Source organism: Ambystoma mexicanum, chromosome 8 (assembly GCF_040938575.1).
Source record: "Ambystoma mexicanum isolate Mex_15411 chromosome 8, UKY_AmexF1_1, whole genome shotgun sequence".
NCBI classification, from domain to species: Eukaryota; Metazoa; Chordata; class Amphibia; order Caudata; family Ambystomatidae; genus Ambystoma; species Ambystoma mexicanum.
In genome coordinates, this window is record NC_090929.1 from 1,266,663,626 (window position 1) to 1,266,687,977 (window position 24,352).

Genomic DNA, 24,352 nt, shown 5'->3' on the forward strand with positions numbered 1-24,352 from the left:
AATTCAGCTGTGGCTAAACACTTCAATGAAAAGAAGCACAACATTTCACAAATTAAATTTCAGGTATTGGAAATGATTGCGAATACCTCCATGGACATCAAGAAGAAAAGACATCAGAGAGAAGCCTTCTGGATTGATAGACTAGAGGCACTATCACCACGAGGAATGAACGATGAGTTTGACCTTATATAATGTTCCTTAACATGACTGTTTTTTTGATGAATGAACATTTATGCACTTAGGATCAAAGTACCAACAGTAATGCATCATCATATTTGTAGCTGATTATCAGTTTCAGGTTGATTATACTGTGTTACACATGTATGAATGGAGTGGATGAATATTTTCATCTCTAACACATAGTTAGTAGGGTTCTTTGAACACCAGGATAAATACTCGCCCACTTCAGCCCTTTGGACAATTATTCGACACACTTGTGTGGGTCAATGTTTATTAGCAAAGAACATAGATCTTGCTTAGCTTAGGGAACCAGTGATAACAGACACATTGGAAGCGTATAACATCATCTATGCAGCAACGCCATAAGTTTTTTTAGCAACAATATACACATCTTCAAGCTTTTTGTGAGTATATTGACACATTATATGCGATAAAAATAAGCGCTGAGTAGCAATTAAGCAATTACTTTAAGGTCAAGTTTCACCCAAAACACAAGCTTTCTCTATAGACTTTATGAGGTTTTTCCATGTTTTCTCGATTGATTCTACTAATTCTTTTAACTTTATTGTCCCTCTTTTTGTAATACATGCGTTATCTAAGCTGATACGCAGAGCAACACACTCTATCCACGATACCATCCTTATTTTAGTATCAACTTACCATCAGCTGATATCATAGCATAACATCACTGTTATCATTTCTAAACACTTAGTTACTAGTTAGAGATTTACATTCACCATATCAGAATATTGCCCACACCAAAATGGCCATTCCGCCCCTACACGCGTGGCCATTTTAAGTGACAACGTTGCTACGGCAACGTTTTTCAAGCAAGCTGAGACGGGAGCTCAGTTTCGAGCAGACCGTAACTTGTGCATCACTTCTACGAGCAAGAGCGGAGCACCAAAGGTAAGCGTGAATTGCGTAGACATAGGGAAGCCAATAACAGATTAGAAGTTCTGCAGATACGGCAGAGCGGACGTACGCCGGCAAGCCTACACACGCATAGATAAACAACACCACATCTTCTTTGTTTTGCAGTGTTCTGCGAACTCCCAAAGACATAAAAGCATTAGGCTTGATTCGAATAGCAAGACAACAGATTCAGGTCAGTACTATAACACGGTGAAGGAGACCATTTGTTGTTCTTAATACATTAGTGAGCACACGCTTTAATAGTGCACTAAGTCAGTTTATATTATGAGGTCATGTGGGATATCTTAATCACTGATTAAGGTGAACGAATCCAACTATGTGATTTATTCAAATCTGTAACATGAATATTAACAGTATTCTGGAATGTAGTATGAATGGTTTGTTTCAAGAAATTCATTAATAACGTGCTATCTATATTTTTTTTCTCTTCTTTCTGTTATATGTATATGTCTGTCAATTGTGGGTACCCTGTTTTGCCTTAACATATGTATGCCTGATGATTTGTCAAATATTCTAACTTTGAGTAGTAGTGTTCTTGAATATAACCAGGCTCTGAAGAAGGAAATTCTTTTTCCGAAATGCATTAGCCTTAGGTTATTTTTCTTTGCCAATATTTCAGCTTCTAACGAATTGGTAAAGGTTAACCAATCGTTATCAAAAAATTGAAATACCATAAGAGGACAACAAAAAACTATACCTATGAATAAAATATTTTTTTAACTCTCAGAACCATCGTTTACTTTCATTGAAGCAATTCAAACCTCATTTGGGGATTTAAGGAGTGCGGCCCACACCGATGGCTAACAAGCCTAGGTCCTATCTCCCACAATATATAACGAGTGCCCGACACAGAGGCACTGTATAGTGGGCTGCACCCTATTAAGCATCATTACGTCCAAGTAGACATCAGCACTAAACCAACTTAATCCAGATTAGCAAAGAAGATGTGCACCCTCTCTCATTCTTCAACTCTAGGTGTCCATTGACTGTCACTCTGGCTGATGGTGACTCGTATAGGGCTTTGATGGCTTGCCTTATCCCAACTCCGAACCCCAGCTTCTCGAGTACCCCATGTAGGAACCCCCAGTCGACCCGATCAAACGCCTTTTTGGCATTGATGGACACCAAAACCGGGTTCTCCCCTTTGGAGCTGCCACCCTCATGAGGTGCAAGGTTTTACGTAAGGTGTCCGCCCCCTGCCTTCCCTGTATGAAGCCTACCTGGACTGAGTGGATTAGGCTCGGCATATGGCCGTCAGGCCTTGTCGCGATGATCCTCGTGAACAGTTTAGCGTCTACATTGAGGAGGGAGATTGGTCTATAAGAGCGGCAATCCGCTGGATCTTCCCCTCCTTCGGGATCACCGTCATTAGTGCTTTGCCAAATGACGGGGGCGCCCTCCCTGTCTTCATTATATTTGAGAATAGACCTGCTAGGAATCCCGCCAGTAGACCCGAGAAGGCCTTGTAAAAACCTGCAGTAAATCCATCCTCCCCAGGGGCCCTTCCCAGCTTCAGCCCCGATATTGCTTTAAGCACCTCCTCCTCTGTTATTGGGGTGTCTAGGGCTGATGCCTCTGGAGTTCCAAGAACCGGGAGGGCGACCCCATTAAGATATCTCTTACTTGCTTTCTTCCCCACCTCCTCCTCCCTCCCGTAAAGGGTCTCATAGAAGCTAGCGAATTTCTCTGCTATGCCTTCCGGGTCTGATCTTTCCCCCTCTGCACCATTGCCAATCCTTGTCACCCATCTGTCCACCCTTTGGCCTCGGAGTTTAGCTGCCAGCATGGTATCGCTGACGCATGTGTTGGTGTCCCGCTATAATTTTGCCCAACTCTATTGCCCTCAGTTCCTGTCTCTTCTCTCTCGCCAAGCCCAGATCCCTCTCTTTCTCTCCCTCCTCCTTCCCTTCTGACCTTTCCAGGGAGAGTATCTCTGACCTTAACCTGTGGGACAGGAGGGACCTCACCCTCTTTTTAGAAGCACCTTCACTTATCAGCCTACCCTTCCAGGATGCCTTCGCCGTCTCCCATACAATTTCCCGGTTCACTGCTCCCGTGTCATTTAGCTCGAAGAATTCTCTGATCGCCGTTGACGTTTCCTCCTTAAACACAGCGTCCCTCAGTAGGAAATCGTTACATTTCCATAAGGACCCCCTGGGTTTCAGACCCGATATGCTGTAATCCGACCAGACCATGTCGTGGTCTGACCAGCTGACCGGGCGTATCTCAAAGGCGTCTATTCTGCTCATGTACTGGTGTCCCGTAAACACGTAATCTATTCTCGTCCTGGTGCCATGGACTGCAGAGTAGATGGTATATCCCTTTACCATTGGATGTAGCTCCATCCATATGTCCACCAGCCCCTGCTCCCACATCAGGTCCCGGAGCCCCCATTCCGGTCGTCCCCCTCTGCTGCCTAGCTCGATAATCTTCCCACTATGGTCTAAATCCCGATCCGCCCACATGTTGAAGTCCCCACCCAGGTATAGGAGCCCTTCCGCCTTGGCCATCACCTCTCCCATGACCTCTTTGATGAATTCATCTGACCTATGCTGGGGCAGTATGTGGCTACTAGGGTGACCCTGGAGTTATGCAGGTTACCGGAGACTACCAAAGCTCTCCAATCCTCCCTCTCCCAACGGATTACCTCTGTTAGTTTTTGGTGCCTATGAAGCAGAATCCCGACTCCGCCTCTCTTTGTGATGCCGGACGCACAGAATGTTTGGCCCACATGTGATCCGGGGATGGCCCTCTCTTCGCCCCTCAATGTTCTGGTCTCTTGTATAAAGAGGACATCTACACTTGCGTTCTTCATTTCTCGCCCCAGAAGGGAGCGCTTTGATGGGGAGTTAAGCCCCTTGACATTGAGTGAGCCTGTTCTGAGTGTCTCGACCCGGCCGTTTCATTGTTATGTTATGTTACCTGGATTTATAAAGCGCACGGTCGCCCAAGGGCCTCATGGCGCTGGTGGGGAAGCTACGAACAGGAAAATCAGTAAGAGCCAGAGAGCTAGAATAAAGTGGTTTTCAGGGCTTTCCTGAAGGCCAGATGGTTAGAGGTAGACTTGAGTAGCCGTGGGAGGGTGTTCCACAGCCTGGCCGCAGCCATGGAAAAAGCTCTGCCACCGAATCTTTCCCGGTTATACCTGGGAACCACAAGTAGGTTGGTGGTCGAGGAGCGGAGATTGCGTTCCGGGATATAACGGAAAAATTTGGTTTGAAGAAATTCCGCTCCTAGACCCTGGATTGCCCGGTGGACAATATACAGGGACTTGAACTTAACTCGCTGAGCCACTGGAAGCCAGTGGAGTTGGTGAAGCACTGACGAGATATGCGCTCCATGTGGAGAGCCCGTGGCTAGTCTAGCTGCCAGGTTCTGCATACGTTGGAGTCGCTGGAGAAGGCCCACAGGCTGAGAGAGGTACAAGGAGTTGCAATAGTCCAACCGTGAAAGGACTAATGCAGCCACCACGGGAGGGCGCATAACTTCCGGGATCATAGGGAGGACCCTCTTAAGTACCCTAATAAGGTGGTGAGCGGATTGACAGACCGCTGAAACCTGGTTTGACATGGAAAGAGAGGTGGAAAGAATGACCCCTAAATTCTTTACTTTGTCCACTGGACAGGGCAGGGGGCCCAAAGACGTAGGCCAGAAAGCGGGGGTCCATAGTGGGGAGCTGGAAGGGCAGCCCACCAGCCTCACCTCCGTTTTATCGCCGTTGAGCTTGAGCCAATTTTGGTCCATCCAGACACCGACTGCTTTTAGACAGTCATGAAGGCAAGCTGAGACCTCAGTTTGATCCTGATCCAAACAGATCAGGATTTGAGTATCATCAGCATAGGAATAACAGTTGAGTCCGTACGAGCGGATAAGGCAGACCAGCACCCAGATATAGATATTATATAGAATAGGGGAGAGAGACGATCCCTGGGGAACACCACAGCTGAGGACACAGGGGGAAGAAAGAAAAGGGGGCATAGCAAGGGTCTGAGTGCGATCTGCGAGAAAGGAAATAAACCAAGCAAGGACCGGGCCAGAGATCCCGATTTGTGCTAAACGTGAAAGATGAATAGGATGGTCCACTGTATCAAATGCGGCGGACAAATCCAACAGAATCAGGGCTCCAGCTCCACCCGCATCAACAAGTCTTGACATATCGGCTTGCACTGACACAAGCACACTCTCCGTTCCTCTCCCTGGCCTAAAGCCTGCCTGGGCAGGGTTAAAAATCTTTGAGGATTCCAGGAATGAAGACAGAATGGGCGTGACCAGAGATTCCAAATGTTTAGACAGGAACAGGAGCAGGGATATTGGGCGAAAATTAGAAGGGATAGTAGGATCAAGTGACGGCTTCTTAAGCAGAGGAATAACAGTTGCAGATTTGCCATTGCTTCTATCCCTTGTGTTCATTGATTTCCTGGTCCTGTGGGAGCTGCCCTGTTCCCCTTTGGAGCTTGATATGTGTTGAGCCCGAGAATCCCTACCCCCCATTCCCTTCCCTCGCCCCTCCCCACTCCCTCCCCTGTTTGTGACGCCTGCCAACGGGCAAGCCACCAGAGTGAAAGCATGTTCGTGCACCACAGTTCTCTTAATAACAATCGTGCCCCCGACCGGGGTTGCTTAATTGCTGTCCTCGCACTCCGTGCCAGATTGTATTTGTTCCTCTAGTCCCCTCCAGCTTCTGACGTCTGGGTGTTTGGTTTTTTGAATTTTCTCATGCCCTTTGTTTTCTTCTTTGTGGACCAGGGGCCCTCCGGTTCTCTCCTGGCTCCTGCCGATGCCTGGGTTCCTGCTCCATCTCCCTCCTCCTGGATGTCTCCCTTAAGTACCTGCAGCACCTGCAAGGCCTCTTTACCACTGGTCACTCTTTATTTTATTTTATTTATTTGCATTTGTATAGCGCACTCACAGCCCAGAGGCATCGTGGCGCTTGTTACAAGAGTTTTTAAAGCAATTTCAGTAGGCAGGTTACATGTGACCGCAAGTACCTCTTAGTTACAGTTCCAGTACTCATACATCACTCAACACAGAAGGAATTTACATTACTAACCAAAGATTATGTAGCACCTGGTAAGCAGCTGAATTGTTAGTTGAAAAGTCGTGTTTCTAGTGCTTTACGGAATGCTAGGTGGGATTGAATCATACGTAGGTTAGGTGGAAGGGCATTCCATTGTGTAGCGGCTATCGTGGGGAAGCTGGATCCCCCTGCACGGGCCTTTTTGGTTTTAGGCACAAGGATGAGGTTAGAGTAGCCTTGCCTGAGAGGTCTTGTGGCAGTGTGTCTGACAATCCTCTGTACAAGGTACAGAGGGGCAGCATCGTGGAGGCATTTGTGTGCCAGGGAGAGAGTTTTGAAAATGATTCTTTGTTTGACCGGGAGCCAGTGGACTTGTCTCCTGATGGTGGAGATATGCTCTTTCCTAGAGGTCCCCGTAGCTGATCTCAGGGCATTGTTTTGCGCTAGTTGTAGTTTTGAGAGGTTTTTGCATGACGTCCCGCATAGTAGGGCGTTGCAATAGTCTAGTCTAGAGCCAATAATGGCTCTGGCTATGGTGAGACAGTTCTGTCTAGACAGGAATGGTCTGGATGCGTTGATGATTTTCGCATGGTAGGCTGAGGAAGCGGAGATAGCATTCACTTGTCTGTCCATGGTGAGGTTAGAATCTAGGTACACCCCAAGTGTTTTGACGTAGTCAGATACCTTGATGGGTGTGTTGTCGATAGTGAAGGTGGAGTATTCCTGATCAAGGTTACCCAAGGTAGTGGGTGAGCCGATAAGTAGGAGTTCCATTTTTTCTGTAGTCTACCTCAGCTCTTTCGAAAGATAGGGCAAACGGGAAGGGCCACCTATATTTTATGTCCTGGCTTGTAAGCCACTGGCTGAGCAGGTGACATTCCCTTCTGCGGGTGAGCGTGAGGGTAGATAGGTCTTGGTAAATCTTGATTGTATCCCCTTCAAAGATGAAGCTCCCCAACCTTTTTGCCTTCTCCAAGACCTCCATTTTCTCCCTATAGCGGAGTAACCGCACCACGATGGTCCTTGGGCCTCCCCCGCTGTCTCCCCTCTCTCCTGAGTCATGCCCATAATGCGCAAGTTGTTTCGACGCTCTCTGTTTTCTAAATCGTCCATCTTCAGGATTATGTCCTCCTCTTTTATTTCTAGGTCAATTAGCCTTGCCACATATTTCATGTCCAGCAGGTCCGTCTGGAGATGATTGTTTTCCATCCCTTCCATTTTCTCCTCCAGAGTGTCCACTCTCCCCTTGAGGTCTACGATGGAGGCCTGTATGTCTGTATGGATTGCCTTGATCTCCTGGAGAATGTCCCTGAGATCATCCTTAGTAAGTGCTGCAGAGGGGTGATCACCTCCAGGGGGCATGATGGCTCCTGGGGCATCGTTCTGGGCCACGGGATGCCTGCGAAAGTGCTGCAGAGAGGGGATCGCCCCGGAGGGTGGGGTCTGCTCCAACGTCTGGGTGTAGTGAGACACCTAGGGGTGGTGCCGCTATGCGGGCTCTCCTTGTGATACGTACTTTCCCGCACATGTAGATTTTAGGAAAGGAAGGCACGCAAGATCTGTGCCGATACGTAACAAGACCATTGTAGAATTTGAGGTGAAATGTTTTCCACGGAAATGGCGAAGGATTGCCAGAATGACTAAACAATATCGCACAAACTTGGCGTTTGGACAGAAATGTCCCTTGTGAAATATGGAATCTAATTTTCTTGATGATGACATTTGTAAATATAAGTGTTTTGGTCCATAAGTGATTTTGGTAAAAGTAACTATGGTAGAACAAAGCACATTGTAAAAATTCACCCACACTAAAATTGCGTCACTCCCTTCTGTCCAATCTGCTGACAGGGAGGCAGCAACATCCACAGGCTGACCTATCCGATTCTTAGAGGTAGGTCTAGCTTAGTTCTGCCCACATCGTAAAAATCCTCTGATGTCATCCAGTCTTTATAAGTAGAAAGCTTCGGGGGAGTCAAGACATTCAGAAATCCAAGATTCCAGAAAATCCAGCATTCATAAATCAACATCCAGGGATCCAGACATTCCACATTCACCCTGCAAGATTCCAGATTCCAGTGCCAGGTCAGGGATAGCTGAGAGCAGATTCAGGCAGAACCTGTTACCCAGGCTGAACCTCTAATCCATAATTAAACCCCACAGGGGTGGTAGGTCGGATTTTCAATCCGATTTTTGCATAGTGTACCTGACTCCTTGCTACTGCTCTCCACTCACACACAATTTGGTTAACTGGTATTTCTGGTGGTGTTGCAGGGGGAATACTTAACAGTGTTGCCATTTAAAGCACTACCCCAAAAGTAATTTTGCTTTCTTTCAATTGTGCATTGTGTCTCCTGTGCTAGAAGGTTAAGTGTATTCTATCATGTTCTTGTGTAATTATCACCACACTGGTTATTGCTGCCCTATATTTAATGTGTTTGATTTTTATGCAAAATAAAGATAAATAAATATTTCATAATTACACACCGGCCTGGTTCATGGTCTATTGCAACACTCGGTGTACGTTAAGGGCGGTGTGAGACGGGTTGGCTACCTTCTCAAAGCTGTATCATAAGTTTAAAAGCATTTTGATTGTGCACTGCATCCCTGGCCAGTATAAAGAGTCCTGGTCTGGAGTGTGACGCCCCTTTAAAATCCTTAACACAGTGGTACATGAACCAAGAAAGGATAACCATCCTTACCAAGGAAATCCTCCCCATCGTTGAAACTACGATTTCTAGCCAATGTTCTGCCTTGCCCTCTAACTGCTATATACATTTTTCCACTGATTCAAAGGTGCTGATACATTGAGATACTTGTATTTCTAACTTTTTCACTCCCAAAGGCAGCCATACCATTTAAAGCAACTCACTGTTCCAGTGGGTGATATACATCAGTGGAATAATCTTGGATTTGTTTGATTATGTTGACCCACGATCCAGGCCTACAACCAAATGTTTTACCTTATCTATTAAAGACTGATATTTCCCTACGAGTGTCTGGCATATAGTAGAATGTTGCACATGGATACAACTAGCGTCTAACAAAAAAATCTTAAGCCTCTTTCAGCATGCCTATCTTATAGTGCACAGGCAAGAAGTTCAATTGTCAATGAAAACAAGAGAGATTGGACTCCCTTTGGCCTCTAAACAGAGTAAAGCCCTCAGAGATAACCTCCCATATATACATGTGCAAACTAGTTTCAACAAAGTAACTAAATGACACAATACAAAATGCATATTTTATGTTTATTCTGAAGGCCATTTGTTTTTCTTTGACCCAAACAGCATATCATGTGGCTGACTGATCCCCTTAGTGTTCATGAACAAATAAAGAAGTTTCAAACATCTTTGGCTCCATCTTGAAAAAACCCACTAAAGTGTGACCATACTGAATGGCACCAGTAATTTACATAATGTATATATCAAACACAGCACACCGATCCAGCTGGAAGAACTTTCACTCCCGCAGAAACGACCCCATGACAATAGTCCAATATGTTAGCTGAAGCACATGTTAAGTAAATAAGAGTTGTGTGTGTCCAAGAAAATAGAAGTGTTTGTGGGCGCAGTAACAACTACTATTAGAATTGTTATATGCATTTTGTTTTAGTTTACAGAAGAGGACCGCCATGGATAATGCCACATTTACAAGTACACCAAAGCTTCCTGAGTTCGACAAAGAAATTATGATTGACCCAAATGATCCTCGCTTCTCCGATTTGTTGCAGTTTAGCAAGGTAATACTCATTAAGTAGAAGTTCATAATGTTTTATTCGACGTATATACTTGCACACATGAACATATAATCACTTATTTCTTTGAAAACTTTAATGGCTTTCCCGGACACGCTCTGCCTCGAGCTGATTCAGGCATCTGTGCGCTGGACACTGGTGCTCACCTTGTTTTGCGGCCGGTTGGCATTGTCCACATGTAAAAAATACAGCAGGGCTCACCACCTGCGAGAAATCAGTGGCACTCACTCCTTGCGATAAAAAGCCCAGTCCAGGTTTGTATCCACAAAATATCTTTATTTGGGTTTAAGGTGGATACAAAGAACATGTAATTACACACTAACGTGTTTCAGCCACTCCTGGGCTTCCTCAGAGTAAACACCAAAGCACAGTTGTGAACCTTAGTCCTTTGTCTATTGTATTAGTTAATATTCCTTCCCATTCTAGCAGTGAGCAGGCAGAGTTCCATTTCGAACATTTGAAGTGCTAGCATTGTGTGTACAGTACACTATAACACATTCACATCTTGCATGACTGCTTAAACATACTGTGTTCCTATATCATGACATTTCCAAACCCATCCAGTTATTGAATTATGCATGATTCTGATAGACCATTACATAAATCAACCTATTCAATAAGTGCCCATCTGTATTTATACCATCCATGTCTGAGGGTCATGATAGATAGGGTGTGTGGCGTACTTTATAATTAACAGCAATTTCCTACGATGTGCAAGTTGGCCTAGACTATTTCATGTAAGGTGCTATGTGCATGGGGGGCGTGGCTTGATGGCTACGTGAGAGGACGTTCCTTGGAGGAGCTCCCGATGATCCGATCCTGATCCTGGGAAGAAGTGATGGTTTTTGGCGGACTTTTGAGCCCACGGTGTAACCAAAGGCGTATGAAAGTGGGGGGCACATGGTGAGTGCCCTCCCCACCAGCGAGACTGCATATCCACAGAACTAGACTCTGAAGAAGGTGGCGATCGCGCAAAGGAAGGGGAGCACCCAAGATGGCCGTCTGTGGACAAAGGGCCATAAATGGTCCGATGAGCTGAGGAAGTTGGTCGGAACGTGGGCAAGCCCAACCAGACAGACGGGTCGCATGCGCCTCTGGCAGAAGGCAAAAACATAAGGGCGAGCCCACACTGAAGAGGCCCTGGATCGTGGTGGGCTAGCAGAGTGAACCCGGGTCCAGCGGAACCTCGCTGTGAAGAGACCGGCGAGCGAACCCCGCGAGGATACAGCTGGGCGCGTGGGCCCAACCGACGCCGCAGGATGTCCTCCAAGGTGGTGCGACCCCGGATCAAACAGCCCACGATGGAGACCTACGTTAGGTCGCCCTCGGGCGCGGAAGGGGGCAAGAGCAAAGAAACCCCTGCAGCGGCGACGGGCCCACCGGGTACTATCCAGGAGGTGCTGGCAGCAATTGCCGACTTGAAGGTGGCCTGGGAGACGAAGCTGGGCCTGGCCATGAAAGAGCTGCAAGAGGGCCTAAACCTTAAGATAGGAGCGGTCCGAGAAGAGGTGAACCTGTTGCGCCAGGATGTGCGAACGATCGCGGAGCGCACTGGGGAACTGGAGAAGGAGTGGCCCCGACCACGGAGGCGTGCAACACACACGCCAAGGAGCTTCATGCCCTCGTGCAACGAGTGGGCGATTTGGAGGACAGAGCAGAGCAGGCAGAGGGGCGCGCCAGGCACAACAACATTCGCATAGTGGGGGTACCGGAGGGAATGGAAAGATCGAACCCCACGGATTTCGTTGAAACCATGCTTTTGCAGGAGATTACAGGCGGGGAGCTGACCCAGGGGTTCGCGGTCGAAAGGGCGCACAGGGCCCTGACCCGGAGACCGGCCCCAGGAGCACCCCCGCGGCCGTTGATCGCGAAGATCTTGAACTATCATGACCGCGAGAAGATTCTCGAATTTTTCCGGGAAGGAGGCACGATAGAAAGGGGGTCAGCGAATATAACAGCGTATCCGGATTATGCGCTGCTCGTACAACGGAGTCGAATGAACTTTGGAACGGTGAAGAGGAGGCTTAGAGAAGCAGGCCACCGCTACATGTTGCTTTACCCCGCCAGGTTAAAGGTGTTTTATAAGAACAGATCCCTCTTCTTTGAGACGCCGAGCGAAGCGATGGAATGGTTGGATATGCAAGGTCGACCTCAGGAATCGGATGCCCAGACAGAAGCGGCTGGAGATAAGTAGCACGTGGCAGAGGCACCCGTAAGGCCATAGCTATGACATTGGGACTGGAATATAGTTTGATATTGTGCTTGTGTGGAGGAAGTCACGGCATCTGCCGGCGGGTCCCGTTGAATTCACTTCTCCTAAATAGATGACTGGGAGCTCCTGGGGAGCAACCTCTGCACCCGATAGTAGTATATTTAGTTAGGTCACTGTTAGATTGGTGACACCCCACGGGGTCCTTGTTCTTGGTCACGAGACGGGTCCAGACGTGGGTAGGCCTGAGATCCAGGGATGGAGCTGGGCTATTGTTGGGGGTTGGCGGGGAGGGGGGGGGGTTATGTGCAGTGGTGTGAGGTTGGGGAAGGGGCGAGGGGGGCACTGTTCGTGAATAGAAGGGAAAGAGCCAGGAAACGACCCTGCGTGGGGAACATTATGGGAAGGGGCGGGATGGAGATAGACCGACCGGATGGCATCGGGTAATCTCAGAATCGTGACCTGGAATGTACAGGGCCTCAACAGCTACCTTAAACGTAACAAAGTGATGTTGTATTTAAAGAGGATGCGCGTAGACATAGCCCTGCTGCAAGAGACCCACCTCACTAGGGAAAGGCTGGAGGTGGTCAGGAGGAAATGGAAGGGCACTGTCGTGGGGGAGGCGTACTCGGCGTATGCCAGAGGGGTTGTCACCTGGGTGGCGCCCCACGTGTCGTTTCGGGTGCTTGATTCTACGGTGGACCCGGAGGGTAGAATGGTGGTGGTAACGGGTCTCTTGGAAAACAGAGAAGTGCACATCATAAATTTGTATGCCCCCAATAATGATAGAGCGGCTTACTTTAGGACCCTCTACGGTAAACTTGGCCCCCTGGCAGGGGGTACGGTAGTGTGGGGGGGACTTTAACTGTACCGTAGACCCCAGAATGGACAGGTCCAAGGACAGGGCTGGAAAAACGGCGCCGGCGGCTAAAGCGCTGTGTACCTTACTGAAAGACCTAGGCCTAGAGGATGCGTGGAGAAGGCTACATCCCACGGATAGACAGTACTCACACTACACAGCGCCACATGATTTGTACACAAGGTTAGACTACGTGTTTGTAACAGCCGAGTTAGTGAGAGATATAGAAGGAGCGGAATACAAGGCCCGAGTGCTGTCGGACCACTCGCCCTTGGTGGTAGACTGGAGACACCAGCCCCCACGACCGCGGATCCCTACATGGAGACTTAGGACCGAGGCTCTGCAGGATGAGGGGTTTCGGGAGGGCCTGAGGGATGCCATTGAAGAATACTTTGATACAAATACGGGAAGCGTAGGCTCTGTGGGCACACTGTGGGAAGCGTTTAAGGTGGTGGTGCGTGGGGTAGCCATTTCCCAAGCTAAGGGGCTACAGGGGGGGGTCGAAAGGGAGCTCCGGGAGGCAGAAAGGGAGCTAGAGGAGCTCACGCGTTGCGAGAGCACCGCTTATGATAACAGAAGCAAAGTAGAGGAGCTACAGTTGTCCTGCAGCGCACTCTGGGATAGACTGTGCAGACTCAGCTACAGGAAATATACAGAGAGGATACATGCAGGGGGCGACAAGCCGGGCAGACTGCTGGCTTGGCTGTATAAGAGTGAGACCCCCCGCTCGGTGATTAGTGAGATTCAGGGCGAGGGAGGTTGCATATGCAACACCCAGAAAGAGGTAAATGAGGAATTCCTTAAGTTTTACAGACACTTGTATGAGGACACGGGGGAGGATATGGGTCAAGACATACTGGACACATTGGGGGACATTGAGCTGCCCACCTTAGATGATCTAGAACGTTCTGAGTTAGACGCACCCGTCACCTCGGACGAGCTGGAGGTAGTGATTCCGAACTTGCCCACTTGCAAGGCGCCGGGTTCGGATGGGCTGTCCAGCGAGTTCTACAAAACATACCAGCAAGAGTTGCTTCTGCCACTGCTTGCTACTTTCAACGAGGCCTATGAGCAGGGAGAAATCCCGTTGTCCCTCCGTGAGGCTGTAATCATCCCACTCCTGAAACCAGGCAAACCGGCCGTGGAACGCGGGTCTTACAGACCGTTGTCCATGCTTAACCAGGACAGCAAAATACTCACGGCGGTGCTGGCTAATAGACTGAAGAGGGTGATTAAGAAACTGATACACCCAGATCAGACGGGATTATGTTCCAGGTAGGAACATCACCGATAACCACAGGAGGCTACACCATGTCATAGACCAAACTGAGGAAGACACGGGCGAGCTGGCTATAGTGTTGTTAGACGCGGTCAAGGCCTTTGACTCGGTACGATGGCCCTGGCTGAAAGCGGTCCTGAAGGGGTACGGAATGGGACCTGGATACATCAGATGGGTCCAGTTGTTTTATAGCACCCCGATGGCGAGGGTCAAGACAGGGTCCATAGTCTCAGATTCTTGGCAACTAGGCAGGGGGACCAGACAGGGATGCCCCTGGTCACCCATGCTATATATACTGGCATTGGAGCCGCTGGCAATATGCCTGCGACAACAATATGGGGAGGTGGGCATAAACACTGCCAGTGGAGAGCATCTGATATCATTATATGCGGATGATATGCTCCTTTATTTGCGCTACCCAGAGGAAAACCTACAGTACGTGCTAGAGGTAATAGAACGGTACGCCCTCCTCTCGGGAATATCGGTGAACCCTGGAAAGTCCAGTCTGTTCCCCTTGGGCAGATATAGGAATGTCCCGGTGCAGAGGCTGCCTGTCCTGCCAATACCACGGCAGCCCGTGACATTTAGGTATTTGGGAATAAATATTTACCACAAGGTCGAGGCAGAACACAAGCACAACACGGAAACGGCGATTGAGGGGATCAAGAACAGCATGGTATTCTGGTCCAGATTGCCCCTGACCATGATGGGGAGGGCAGCCTTGCTCAAGATGGTGGTCCTGCCTAGACTTTTGCACTTCTTCGTAAACGTCCTGTTTCTGATACCCAGGAGCCTATTCGCAAAACTTCACAGCGTGTGTAGGGGTTTCGTGTGGGGCAGCTCTAGGAATAGGGTGGCTCTGTAGAAGCTCCAGAACCCGTGTGACAGGGGGGGGATAGGCCTGCCTAATTTCGAACTCTATTACCTGGCAGGGCAGCTGCAGTACGTGGCCAGGTGGCTCTCGGCTGAAGACTCGGCGGAAGCCAGGCTCCTGTGTGGAGATACAGCCCCATACTTTCTGATGCAAGTGGTGTGGTTGGGCAGAGACAAACTGGTGGGCAAGGGGCGGCTACTGAGGATGGGCTGGGAGATCTGGCACAGGACATGGAAGATTGGGGGGGACTCAGAGCCGTACTCCCAGCAGGCCCCTTTGGCGGCGCTGTGCGGGAGCGACCCCCAACTACTTGAATCGGTCTGCAGATACTGGGAACAGGTAGGCCTAGCCACCCTCGGGGACATATGGCAGGAAGGGGAGGCAGTGGACTTTCAGAGGTTGCAGGAAGAGACGGGAGTACATGGTGGCCAATATATAACCTACACTAGGCTTGTGAAAAAGACTAGAGAAAGATGGCCTGAGACAGTGCTAGCGGAAGACCCAGACGCCTCCCTGGAAACCATGTATGATGTATCGGAGGGCGGGCATGAAATATCGAGGATATATGAGCTCCTGCGAGTAAGGGCAGGGAAGGAGTTGCTCCAATTGAGACAAGATTGGGAGGAGGAGGTGGGAGGGCCCATGACGGATGGGCAGTGGGAACGGGCTCAGAGGTACCACAAAAAGGTGTCCCGGAACGCGAGATTCCAACAGCTTCAACTGTATGTTACCCACAGGGCTTATTTAACCCCCGGGAAGATTGCAAAGTTTGGGGGATCAGCTATGCAGCAATGCCCCAGGTGTGGGGAGGTGAATGCGGGATTGCTACACATTTTCTGGGCTTGCCCCGAGGTGCATAGATTTTGGAACGAGGTCAAGACGAAACTGGCCGGCGGGGGGGTGGTGCTGGATGTGGAATCGGCCTGGTCATGCATGCTTGGGCTTTTCCCTAGACCCCGGCATTTGAAACACATAAGCAAGATAAAGGACCTGGCTTATGTCTTGGCCAAACGTAGGATTGGCATGGGCTGGAAGGCGGCCCACAGACCTAGGGTGGAGTTATGGTGGACAGACCTCTTGAGGTGGGTGGAAGCTGAATCCATAGTCTGGTTTGAAGCGGTCACTAGGGGGGGCGAGGAGGAAGTAGGGCCCTTGCTGGCCTGGCGGCAATTGGTGGCCTCGTTGGCAAACCCTCACCAGGGTGACAACCAAACAGAGGACCCGGATGATGGCTGCCTAAGTATTGTGCCACCCAATGATGTTCCCGTAAACGACATGTGAGAACCGGCTCTAGTTTAAGGGGGGAGGGGGGAGTTGGGGAGTTTGAAAATGTGTTGGAATATGATGCTTTCTATGTTTTGAAACAGTTGTAGTGTGTTTGTTTGATTTTATAAAATAAAATAAAAATATTTTTTTTAAAAAAAGGTGCTATGTGCATGCATTTAAGCTGCCAAGGCTACCAATGTGCAAATGTCCATACAGGCCCTACTACAAAGTGCAAATTGTATGCAGTTAAACATCTTATTCAGCCAGTGTGCAACATTGCGAGCAAATGCTTGAATATTCTGTCACAATGCACTGATGGTACATGCCTACTCATGCATTTATTTTGTAATAACATGGTCCTCCACTCTTTGGGTACAATTCTGCATGTATATATAACTTTTTCCTTTCTGCTACATTTATATTTATACCATAGATATACATGCCTAATGAAACACTGCACGACTTCTATACAGGGCCGTCTCTGTTCTCTAGTGCATGTTATATATCATGTCAGTAGGCCTGCATTTTAAAGTGCATAGCGCAAGTTACAAATTACATATACCTTAACAGTACTGTACCAAGATGTGAATTGATGCTTGGAGTCCTACTTACAAGGTACGGTCGGTCATCTAGTCAAGCATGTTCCCTACGTAATGCCTCCATATAAAAAGCATAAAGTGCTCAATGCCAAGTGTAAACGGTTCATATGTGCAAATATCAGCCCCTACACATTGCCTCAATGTCCCATAGACCTTTACTAATCTGGGTCTGGATTCCTGTATAGCAATGCTACTCATATGTGTTCGAAACATGTCATGTACATTACGTGCCCTATGTAGGAGTCCATCTCTGTTTCCACAGTACATGACACATCTTCCAAACTAGGATCTTCTTTATAAAGTGCATAGTGCATTGTGCGAATTGCATATATTTAAGTAGCAATGAACATAAATGTGCAAGAGTGCATAAAGTGCTAAATGCAGAATACAATCAGTTCATATGGGGAAGAGAGATTGTTATACAATGCCTCAATGTCCTAATGTCCTGCACTTGTGTAAGGCAAGATCCCTCAATTGCATTATATATGGCATATTGTTTACACATTACATGTCATGTAACCTGTCATGGGACCTCCTTATTAAAGTGCATAATGCACAGTGAAAAATACATATATGTAGGCAACAATGAGCAAGGGTGTGCAAAAATGCATACAGCTCTGAATACACATTACAAACAGTTTCTAAGGTCGTGCAGCTGTGAAAGGACCCAAAGTAGTGTGTCAAGATGTAAAGATGTACTGCACTGCTCAAAACACAATGGTAATCAGGCCATCCAGGCTGAAGAGCTAGGGAAGCAAACAATGTCACAACTATAGCTGTAATGGTGCAACCTCATGTTAAAAAATACACATCAATATTTAAAATAACCCTGTTTCCACCAATAATGCATTTTCTATTCCAGCCAAGACCGGGATAGCATGGTAATCCTTCACAGTTGTATTTCCCTACAAAGATATACAGTTCCTCATCTTTGTTATGGCCATTTGGGGCCTTTGTGTGGTAGTCTATTATGTATCTTGCATCCGTTTGCCTGAGGCGTTTTTCAGGTCACTGCCTCTTGCATTGTTAATCAGTGTGTCAATTGCAAAGTATCTGAAAGAGGACATATCATTATGATGTTTCTCTTCAAAGTGCTTCGCTATGGAGTACGCTGCTTCATTCTTCTTTATGGCTCATATGCACTGCATTTTCCTAATATTGACCCTCAATTTTTGTGTTACCTATATACCAGAGGTTGCAGTCACACGTGATCACCTAGATAACATATATCGTGGTGGAGGTTGTCAAACATTTTTTTTATTGCTTGGCCAGTCCGTGGATGCATGCAACTTTGTGTACTGACCCCAAATTTGCAAGCCTTGCATTTAGAGCATTTGAAGAAACCTTCTGGCTTTTGCATTAGCCAATTGCTGCCAGTTACGGGGTGTAAGGTTTGAAAGAGGCTATGGTACAGTCTAAACCATACCAATGTGGCTTTCCTGAATGTGATGCTTGCATGTTCTTCAATATGGTGTTTATATATCTCCATCTCTTGTTAACAAATGACAGTGCTTTTGAAGCACTTTTCTCACATTGCGGGCACCCTCATTGAAAGTGGTTATGTACGTAATATTACTGGTGGCATCCTTCTCCGTTTGACTTTTGTGTTTTCCATTGGTCAGTGTGCTTGCCCTGCTTTTTGTGTGGCATTTGTAATAAGCTCTATTGGTCACATTTCTGGAGTAGCCCCTCTTGCAGAATTTTAGTGTTTTCCACCAAGGTGACATCTTCGATGCAGTTGCGTTTAATCCTTAAAAATTGTCTGTACGGAATACTTTGCTTGAAACTGCCTGGATGCGCACTATCAGCACAGAGAACTGAATTTGAACTGGTTTCTTTCCGATATAATTCAAGAGTGAAGGTTCCATCAACAATGTTTACCTTGTTTTCCAAATATACGATTTCATGTGTACTGTGTTGTTCTGTGAATCGTCCGTTTTTGTCATTGATGTTGAGCAGTGCATACAACTCAAGCCATTCTTTGGTTGTCCCCTCTTCCCATGCACCCATAAATAGATGTGTGCATGTTGAGGCAACAGAGGTGCCCATTTCTGTTCCACACAGTTGGTTGTAAAGCTGGCCATTGAACATTAAAGAGTTGTGGTTAAGACAGAAGGTGAGCATCTTTTTTTATTATTTTAGAATGTTCTCTATTGCACAGTGACGTCATGGACAAAAATAAACGCTTCAATGCAGTTAATCCCTGAACATGTGTGATACTGGTATAATGCAAGACCACGTCCAAGGTAATCATCAAGTAGTTCTCATGCCAGGGAATGTTATCAATCTTGTTTAAGAAGTCTTTTGTATCCCTGCCATAGGACAGTAGAGTCTCTACAAAAGGGAAGAGGAATGTATATATGAAATTGGAGGTATTTTTCAAAAGGGAGTCGATTGAGGCAACTATGGGTCTCCCCAGAAGCTTTTTAATTTTCATATGTATTTTAGGGACAACATATATGATGGGTGTAATTGGGAACCCATTCTAACTGATCCAGGTCATACCACCTTTGTAATTTCTCATCATATTTCAACCCATATTTCACACTATATGTTGGATTGGAGTTCCTGGCTAACTTATTTTAGCACTTGCTATCTTATCTTTAAGTTGTCTTGTGGCCTCTGCAATGGAGTCGACAGAATGGAAAAGTACTACATTGCTCCCCTTATCCAAAGGTTTGATAACAATAATATGGTCTCCCCTTAGATCTTCCATTGCTTTCCATTGACTGTAGGTGAGATTGTGTTGTATTTTATGGCCGGATTTGGAAGCCAAATCTTTCAAATCTTCGATCTCCAGATCTTCTAAAAGGTCTATGTTAGGACTATGTGGGGTCATGGGACTGAACTTAGATTTCCTTTTAAGTTTGCTGTCAACCGATTTCATGGTATCTATTTTGTCTGTCATGTTGACATTCCATTCATTTATACTTTCCATCACATCTGTGCTTCCATTGACCTCATTTTCAAGCGACTCCAATTGGCACAGTGCTGGTATCTCCCTGATGGTTAAACATGAAGCCCTTTCATTGGGTTCCTCTTCCTTGTCTTGAGCGTTGTCTGTATTTTCATAATATTTTACCGGTCTGATTTTGCATGTAAAGCAGTGTAAGTCTATACGTGATTGTTAATGGTTACATTTTGAGGTGGGGCAAAATTAGAGCCCCTTTGATAACACCTTCTGTTCTGTTCTAGTTAGAAATCTATTTGAAGGTTGTGTCATGATCACTGCTTCCAAGGAGCCAGGACCAGCCCAACGTCCTTGGAAGCAGGCCCCTAATCCTAAGCCTAGGCACCAGCCGGTCCCTACTGGGACCTTTTGGACCTTGTCCTGGCGCCAGTGGCACCAGGCTCATCAAAGCTATCGGTCCCGGCACTGGAAGCGCCGGGCTCATACTATATGTGAAGATGCTTGGGTGGACTTACCTGCAGCAGACCATGCTGCTTACTTACCAGCTACATAGGAATCCTTTGTAAGCCGGAACTATTTTCTTACCTGGGTGGGGCAAGCTCCACGCCCTGGATACAACACTGGAACTCTTCTGGAACAGGAACTCTTTTTTTACCTAGGCGGGGCTGTGGAGGAAGACGCCTCATCACTCCTAGGCTATTTAAACCACACCCGATTGATGAAGCGTGCTTCGCGTTATTCTGCATCTGCAGCAGAACGCTCACCGAGTCTGTTCCAGCTTTTCTTCTTCCGATCCTGTACCTGCAAGAACAATACTTACCATTCCAGTATCCAGTCTTCAGCAGCGCCTGTAAAAGACAAGAAACAACAGGTTAGCACGACGACTTCACATGCAACGCATTCCTTACCTGGTCCATCGGCAGCGACCATTTCTTCACGCTGCACCTCCGCCTGTGGAGACAAAAGCATAGTTATTACTCACCGGCAATCCGCGAATTCCGGATGTTTTCAACACTGCAACCCAGCATCTGAAAGACAAAAGAAGAGACATTAGACAGGTATTTACTTACGCCCATCGCGCCCTCCACAATAGAGCGCCTGTAACTACTCCGGCGTTTTCATCACCTCTTCAGCACGAACTCACAGCTGTGAAGGAAAGAGACAGTTAAAGTGCTTGCATATACTCACGCATTTCCAAGCGCTCCTTTCCAAGGCTCTGGCTCCAGCTTTGGCTCTCTTCATACCATCTTCTAACGCTAGAGCCCTGGAAAACAAATAGAACAAAGCATTATTCCGAGTCCTGTTCAATACTTACGTGTCCACGCACCTAAAGACTATATGGACTAAAAGGTGTCCGGAAACTCACCGCTCGTGCTGTTAACGGCGGTTGCGATCCTCTGATGTTAAGAGGCCTACGTTTCACCCAGTGAAGGAACTGGCAACGGCACCCTGCACCAGACGCAGATGGAGAGCCCAGCATTCACCTACCTAAGGTGAGCACGTTTACCTGGGGGCTCTACGGAGAAGCTAGACGAGCGAGAGAGAGAGAGAGAGAGAGAGAGAGAAGGACACTCAATTGCCCAGATCTTTAACCCCATATATTCTTTCATCTGCAGAAATCTCACCCTTCGAGTTCGACACACAGTGCGAAGAGGCTCAGCCCCAGAAGCCAATCGAGTCCTGCACATCACTTTTCGAGTCACAGACTCCTTCCTGCCTAGACCAGCGCCTCCGTGGGAATCAGGTGAGCGTTACAGAACGCGAAGCCCACCACAAAACTCCTACCCAGGCGCAATGGAAACCTCGGACACAGACCAACTGGCCCGATTGCTTGGGGAACTAAGAGCAGAAGTACATGCAGCTCGTCAGGAAACAAACTCTTTGAGAAGAGAGCTGATAATATCCAAGGAGCGAACGGAAGACCTCGCTAGGCAATTACTACAAACACAGGCAGGACAGACTCCTTTGCCCGCTCCAGGAGTAAGTTACCCTTCTGCATCCTCAAATCCAGTGCAAATCAATCTACCCGGTAATGTGCCTTTGGCTCCACCCGAACGCTTTTCTGGTGACCCAAAGAAATTTGCAGTGTTTATCAACCAGTGCCGCCTACACTTCTTATGTCGCCCAGCTGCCTTTCCAACAGGCCAGACCAAGGTGGCTTTCGTGCTTTCTTATCTCAGTGGCAGTGCCGCAGATTGGTCAATCCCTTTGGTCACTCAGGATGATCCGGTCCTTCACGATTTTCAGGCCTTCCAGTCCAGCATGGAGAAACTGTTCGCAAGACATGCCCAGGGGCAGGCCTTGGACAATGAACTCCTGTCGTTACGACAGGGTAATCAAGACCTCTTGACTTATATTGCCTCATTCAATAGACTTATAGTGGAAACTCAATGGCCGGAGGATAAAAGAATAACGCTTTTCTACAGAGGCCTGCGTGGAGAGCTCAAGGATGTGTTAGCTCAAATTGTGAATCCTCCACAAGAATGCTCAGACTATATTGACTTAGTTGTCCAATTAGACCACCGATTACAGAACAGGAAGGCTGATCGTTCCAAATTTGATACCCGAGTATTTTCTAAACCACAGACCTCTACTAGGGGAGCCGACACCGTGGAACCCATGCAATTAGGGGGCATGAAAGGACCTTTAACTCAAAAGGAGCGGGAAAGAAGAAGACAGCTGCAATTATGCCTCTATTGCGGGAACTCGGGGCACTTTCTTCGAGACTGCCCAGTGAAGCCAGCTAAGAAGGCTGTAGGAGCCGCAGATACCTGTACCCAAAATTCTGAGCAGGGAAACGACCTAGCCCGACAAGTGTAGAGGTCCTCTTGCCGAGCGTTAAAATCTGTCCCGTGACCTCGCATTTCGTGGTGCCTATGGTCCTCATTAGCCCAGAACGTCCGGATTGTTTGCATGCAATTGAAGCTTACATCGATAGCAGAGCAATCGGTAATTATGTGGACCGTGAAATGGTATCAAGGATGAATCTACCTCTTGTCCCTAAGGCAGAAAAAGACGTCATTACTACAGTGGATGGCACGGAGATAGCCTCCGGACCAGTAACGCATGCCACCCAAGAAGTGACGTTAGTGAGCCAAGATGTACACCGGGAGAAAATTGTGTTCGATGTAATCAAGGCCCCTCAGTTCCAGATCATTCTGGGAATTCCTTGGTTAGAGAAGCACAATCCTCAGATCGATTGGCGAGCAAAGACGGTTCAGTTTCCAGAATGTTTTACCACTTATTATCCTCGGCCTGATGTTTCACTGGCAGCGATCTCTTCCGAGGTTCCCAAATTACCTCCCGAATACCAGGAATTCCAAGACGTCTTTCGGAAGGACCAAGCTAACACCCTGCCTCCTCATAGGTCCCACGACTGTCAAATAGACCTGATACCCGGAACAACTCCTCCTTGTAGTAGGATTTATGCCCTCACCGAGCCAGAGAACCTTCACCTCAGACAATATCTGGACCAATACCTAGCTAACAGGTTTATCCGTCCTTCAAAATCTCCAGCTTCCTCGGCTTTGTTCTTCGTTCCGAAAAAGGAAGGAGACCTTAGGACTTGCATAGATTACCGCGCCCTGAATCAAATCACTGTTAAAAACAGATACCCGTTACCTTTGATCCCTGAACTCCTGGACCAAGTCAAAGACGCATGTATTTATACAAAGTTGGATCTCAGAGGAGCCTACCACTTGGTACGAATAAAAGAGGGCGATGAATGGAAGACGGCATTCCGCACCAAGTATGGGCTGTTCGAATATCAAGTGATGCCCTTTGGACTTTGTAACGCTCCTGCCGCTTTTCAGTATTTTATGAACGATGTCCTTAGAGAACTCATAGATGTGTGTGTTGTTGTCTACATTGATGACATCCTCGTCTATTCATCATCTGAAGAGGAACACCAGAGACACGTCAAAGAGGTTCTCGAGAGATTGCGTCAACATAACCTTTTTGCTAAGCTTGAAAAATGCGTTTTCAACGTAACTGAAGTTGAGTTCCTGGGATTCATATTGTCACCTGACGGGGTCCATATGGATTCAAAGAAAGTCGATGCAATCATTAAGTGGCCATCACCAACCTCTGTAAAAGGAGTTCAAAGCATGTTAGGCTTCGCTAACTTTTACCGCAGATTAATTCCTGAATTCTCTCGGATAGTCCAGCCCATCACCGCTCTGTTAAAGAAGAACAAACGTTTTGAGTGGTCTACTGAAGCAGAACAAGCTTTTCAGGACTTAAAAGCTAAATTCATTTCTGCACCTGTTCTAAAAAATCCTCGTCCAGAACTCCCCTACATCGTGGAAACTGATGCTTCTAGTCTTGCTATGGGGGCAGTTTTATCACAAAGAGATCCGGTCACACACCAATTACATCCTGTAGCCTTTTGGTCCCGCAAATTCTCGGCTCCCGAGATCAACTATTCAATTACAGACAAGGAACTTTTAGCCATCAGATCGGCCTTTAAAGC

At 47.4% G+C, this 24,352-nt stretch overlaps 1 protein-coding gene across 1 annotated transcript in view; it reads left to right on the forward strand.

Moving 5' to 3' along the window:
- The window catches only part of CC2D2B (coiled-coil and C2 domain containing 2B), a 2,924,037-nt gene that overhangs the window by 714,767 nt on the left and 2,184,918 nt on the right, over positions 1 to 24,352 (forward strand). Inside the window, exon 3 of the mRNA XM_069611382.1 lies at positions 9,743 to 9,869. Within this exon, the coding sequence (XP_069467483.1) occupies positions 9,743 to 9,869 (127 nt within the window). The remainder of the gene's footprint in view (positions 1 to 9,742; positions 9,870 to 24,352) is intronic.